The 5,004-nt window shown below is 51.5% G+C and overlaps 2 protein-coding genes across 2 annotated transcripts; one reads left to right on the top strand and one right to left on the bottom strand.

The window, feature by feature from the left end:
* Window positions 1–41: 41 nt before the first annotated feature.
* ETH_00009295 (uncharacterized protein) lies at window positions 42–3,624 on the bottom strand (the record flags this gene model as incomplete). The annotated part of the gene is made up of 5 exons (XM_013380616.1): window positions 42–733; window positions 1,616–1,889; window positions 2,204–2,346; window positions 2,630–2,786; window positions 3,136–3,624. The coding sequence occupies 5 exons, from the start codon at window positions 3,622–3,624 to the stop codon at window positions 42–44; spliced, it is 1,755 nt and encodes a 584-aa protein (XP_013236070.1).
* A 288-nt stretch (window positions 3,625–3,912) lies between these two features.
* Window positions 3,913–4,900, top strand: ETH_00009290 (uncharacterized protein; the record flags this gene model as incomplete). Its single annotated transcript, XM_013380615.1, has 2 exons — window positions 3,913–4,040; window positions 4,639–4,900. 2 exons carry the CDS (start codon window positions 3,913–3,915, stop codon window positions 4,898–4,900), a joined length of 390 nt encoding a protein of 129 aa, XP_013236069.1.
* Between the last annotated feature and the right edge of the window lie 104 nt (window positions 4,901–5,004).

Here is a 5,004-nt window from a genome sequence, read left to right as displayed (position 1 = left end):
GGAAAAATGGAATTAAAAAGAAAAGAAACATCTAAAGATGTTTAGAATCGAAAGAAACAATTTCTGAAACTTGTATATGTGTTCAAGTCCAGGATCGGCAGTTTTGAATTCGAAGCGCGGGGTGTACATACAGCTGAAGAGCCTGCGGAGCTGCTCGGCGAGTCATAAGGCACGTCAGTTGTTGTGTGTCTTCTTTTCATTTCATATTTGCTGCTTCTGGAATGATGTGCTGCTGCTGCTGCTGCTGCGTCTTCTGCTGCTGCGTCTGCTGCTGCTGCGTGCAGGTCCTGCGTGCGCAGGTGCTGCTGCTTGTCGGCTTCACACAGCACCTGCTGCTGCTGCCGCTGCTGCTGCACTGGGGTTAGCTGCTGCTGCTCTTGGTTTCTTGTTTGCTGCGCTGCTGCGTCTATTTCGTTTTTATCTCTTTCGGCCGACTCATCTCTTTCAGACTCTCTGGTTGCTGTTTCTGGGTTGCTGTCTGCTTCTGCAGCAGCAGCAGCAGCAGCAGCAGTTTCGTTTTGCGCCGCAGCAGCGGCCCCTTGATCAGGTGTATGTACTCCTCGGCCTCCTTCGGGTGTCTCTGCTGCTGCTGCTCCGTCGCATTTTTCTTCTTCACTTTTATTAAATTCTTCTTTTGCTGCTTCTTCTTTTTTCTCGCTGGGGGCGCTGCTGTCTTTTGCTGCTGCTGCTTCTTGCTGCTGTTCTTTAGCTGCCGCTTCTGCCTCGCCTTGTTCTGCGAAAAGAAAACTTCAATTTTAATTTTTAAAAATTAAAAAATAAAATTAAATCCAGAAATGAAATTATAATTTTCATTCTTCTGCCAAAAGCAACTTTGCAGTTTGCTGCTTCATATTTGGGCGGCTCAAATTTTCTTTTATTTTTTACAAAATAAAAAAACATTTGGGAAAGTTTTGCTGCTGCATGCAACTTTTGCTGCTGCATGCATTTGCTGCAGCAGCAAAAGCTGCTGTTTTGATTTTTTGAATTTGCATTTTGCACTTTCTACTTGTTGCTACGGAGTGTCTAGACACCCGAAATACTCTCTCCCATTTGAACAAATAAAAGCTGCCCACAACTTTGCTGCTGCTGACAGCAGCCTTATTTGCTGCAGCTGCTGCAGCTGCTGCACCTGCTGCAGCTGCTGCACCTGCAGCACTTGCTGCACCTGCTGCAATTGCTGCATTTGCTGCATTTGCTGCAGTTGCTGCAGTTGCTGCACTTGCTGCACTTGCTGCAGCACGAAGTGCTGCAAGTGAGTAAATCGGAAGCAAATTGTTTCTAAATTTCACATTTTGAATTTCTTTTCTGAAATAAAAGTAAACTTTTTTCTTGCATGCACATTTATTCGGGTGTATAGACACAAAGGCTCCTTTGCATGCATTTGAGATGAAGCTGCATTTGTGCTTTTGCTTCCAAAGGCCACACTCAACTGCATTTGCAGCCTTCAAGGGTTTAGGGTTTAGGGTCTAGGGTTTAGGGTTTAGGGTTTGCGGTCTAGGCTTTGGGGTTTGGGAGTCACAGTGTGGGGCCTACTGCTTACGGTCCAGGATTCAGCTTCTACTGCGTAGACTGTAGGGTTTAGGGTTTAGGGTTTAGGGTTTAGGGTTTGTCTCACGGGCGATCCAGTCATCGATGAGCTGCGCGAGCGCGGGGCGTGCTGCTGCTGCTGCGCGTTGGCTGCAGCTGCGGCCGCTGCTGTCGGGCTGCAGCAGCAGCAGCTTTGTTGCTTCTGCTGCTCTTTGTCCCCAGCTTCCCAAAAGAGCTTCCCAAAACTGCTGCTGCTCTGCTTCTTCTTCTGCTGCTGCTGCTGCTGCCAAGTGCGCGCAGCTCAGGCCCCGCGCGTCCATGCACTCCCAAGGCGGCACTCCGCCCTGTAGCAGCTCAGCAGCCTGCAGTAGCAGCAGCAGCAGCAGCAGCAGCACCAGCAGCACCAGGAGGGGTGTTTGCCTGGCGCGCGTGTCTGTCTCTGAGGAGGTGGAAGCTGCAGCAGCTGCTACTCAACTGCTGCTGCTGCCGCTCTCCTGCTCCTGCTCCTTCTCCCGCTGTTGTTGTTGCTGCTGCTGCTGCTGCTACTGCTGCTGCTGTTGCTGCGGCTGCTGCTGCTGCTACTGCTGCTGCTGCTGCTGCTCCTTCTACTCCCGCTGTTGCCGCTGCTGCTACTGCTGCTGCTGCTTCTACTGCTGCTGCTGCTGCTGCTGCTGACCTGGTCGTAGCGGCGGAGCTTCACAGCAAAGGTGAGGGGAGAGTCTCCGCCTTCGTCGAGAGCAGCAGCAGCAGCGCCGCTGCTGAGCAGCAGCTGCACTGCAGCACCGCGAGCAGCAAAAAGAGGCGTTTGGAAGCGGTGGCCTGGCAGCAGAAGCAAATAAAAGACAAAAAGAGGCAATAAAGGACAATGGAAGATAAATAAATGAATTAATAAAGAACTAAGAAAAGAATTGAGAAAAGAATGAACAACAACGGAGACGAAGGAGTCAATAAAGGCATTTAGTTGTCAGACCTAAACCCTCGTACGAAAACCCTAAACCCTCGTCCCAAAACCCTAAACCCTCGTCCCGAAGCCCCAAACCCCTGCCCCAAAACCCTAGTCCCTCTCCCCAAAACCCTAAACCCTCGCGCGCAAACCCTAAACCCTCGCCTGGGTCCCTGAGGTTGGGGTCGCAGTGGAAGCGCTGCAGCAGCAGCTGCAGCGCAGCAGGGCTGTGCAGCGCCGCGTGGGCGACGAGGGAGGGAAAGGGCTCCAAAAAGACTTCTGGACTGAGTCCCGAGGCAGTTAGTTCTTGCAGCAACTAAAAAGTAATAAAATAATTTTAAAAGAATCTAAAAAATGAAAAAATTTGAACCAAAAAGCCCCAAAAACGACACTTCCAGAAACACACGACCGCGCCACCCCGCCAGGTGTACATACAGTCCAGACGCATGCATGCATGCATGCATGCATGCATGCATGTATGCATGCATTTTGTGTTTCATGTGTGCCGTTGGTTTCATTTGCTTTATAAATGCGTTTGTGTTTTGTTTGTGTTTATTTAAATTAAAAATGTTCTATTCATTTCTTTTTTCGCTTTTTGTCCAAAAATAGTTTTCTTATTTTTCCTTTTTTCTTTTTCTTTTTTTCTTTTCTCAAGAGCTGCTCACTGCTTCTGCTTCTGCGTCTTTGTGCTTTTCAATTGCGACAAATAAATTAATCCATTTTCCCATCAAAGGGTCATCAGCCCTGATCATAGACGCGCAGTGGTAGTCCTGCTGCTGCTGCTGCTGCTGCTGCTGTGGCCCCTGCTGCTGCTGTGCCCCCTGCTGCTGCTGTGCCTGCTGCTGCTCCTGTTGCTGCTCCTGCTGGGGCTGTTGCGGCTGCTCCTGATGCTGTTCCTGCGCCTGCTGCTCCTGCTGCTCCTGCTGCTGTTCTTGCTGCTGTTCTGGCTGCTGCTGTTCTGACTGTTGCTGTTCTGGCTGCTGCTCCTGCTGCTCCTGCTGCTCCTGCTGCTCTTGCTGGTGCTCCTGCTGCTGCGTCTGCTGCTGCGTCTGCTGCTGCTGCTTGGGCTTACGCTGCTGCTGCTCCTGCTGCGGCTTCTGCTGCTGCTTCGGCTTCTGCTGCTGCCGCAGCTGCTTCTGAGGGGTTCGGGCCATTTTTGGGCGCGCAGGGGTCCAGTGTACGTACACCCCAGAAGCAGCAGGAAGCAAAATAATCCAAATAGACTTTAAAGGTGAAGGGCCTCAGCATTTCATTTCTTTTCTTTCGCTGCAAAGAGCTCAGGGGATATTGTAAAACAGCAGCAGCAGCAGCAGCAACAGCTTGAGCAGCAGCAGCACCAGCAGGGGGAGGTGACCCTGTAGGGAGCGGCAGAAGCAGGGCTCAGGCTAGACAAAATAGGGCGAAAATAAATTGATAATAAATTAAACTCAACGAATAAACTAATGCTGCTAACTGCGGGGTCACTGTTGGAAAAAGTCCTTAAAGTCACGCGAGACTCGCTGGCTGAACTTGCTGCTGCAGTCAACTGGTGCTGCAGCAGGCGGCTGCGAGGTGTAGAGCCGATTACTTTGTAATTATTTTGAATTCAAATTAAAAATATTTCTTTTTTTACTTTTTAATTCAACTCAGTTTATCTTTTTTCGCCTTCGCGGCCCTTCCCGGCCGCGCCGGCAAAGCTGCATGCAGCAGCTGGCAGCAGCGGCGAGGCGAGTTGGGGTGTCTGTGCGCGCTTTTTGCTGCTCATTTTCTTCAATTTGAAAATTAAAATGTTAAATTAAGTCATTTAAATAATTCTTCTTCGAAATTGAAAGAAGATCGCGCCAGAAAGGTGGCCAGCCCCCTGCCAGCGGTGCCCGCTGCCGACTGCTGGTGCATGCGCTGGCTGGCGCGAGTCGCTGCAGCTGTTCTTTCGTTTTTTCCTGTCTTATCTTTGTTGTATTGCCTTATTCTTCATCCTTTAGTAAATTAAACTCCTTTTTGTGTCCTTTTCTGGCAAACCTGCCGTCCAGGGGCCGCTTCCTCGCTGCCTTTGCTGCTGCGCGCTCCGGTGTACATACACCTCAGACGCAGCACAGCTGACGCCACGAAGCAGCAGCAACGCCACAATTGGAGGAAAGAATTATTTGGGGCTTTTGCGAGAGGCGCAGTTCCCGTGCCGTGTCCTGCAGTGTCTGGACAGCTCAGGAGTCATGCTCTGCAGCAGCAACAGCAGCAGCAGCAGCAGCAGCAGCAGCGACAGCGACTAGCCGCAGCAGCAGCAGCCCGGACACAGCGGCTACTAGCAGCACTAACCAGGAGCAGCAAGAGCAGCAGGAGCAGCAAGAGCAGCAAGAGCAGCAGGAGCAGCAGGAGCAGCAGGAGCAGGAGCAGCAGGAGCAGCAGCACACTGAAGAGGCGGCCGCAGACGACCCACAATGGCGCTCACGCTGAAGGTGACGAAGCTGCCCTCCACCGCTCTGGCCTACACCAACCTGGTGGGAACGGAGCCCCGAAACCCTAACCCTCCCCCTAACCCCCCCCCTAACCCCGAAACC

Source organism: Eimeria tenella, genomic scaffold, assembly GCF_000499545.2.
Source record: "Eimeria tenella Houghton genomic scaffold, Eth_scaff758, whole genome shotgun sequence".
NCBI classification, from domain to species: domain Eukaryota; phylum Apicomplexa; class Conoidasida; order Eucoccidiorida; family Eimeriidae; genus Eimeria; species Eimeria tenella.
The sequence above is the reverse complement of the archived record's forward strand: the minus strand, read 5'-3'. Positions and strand labels throughout refer to the sequence as shown.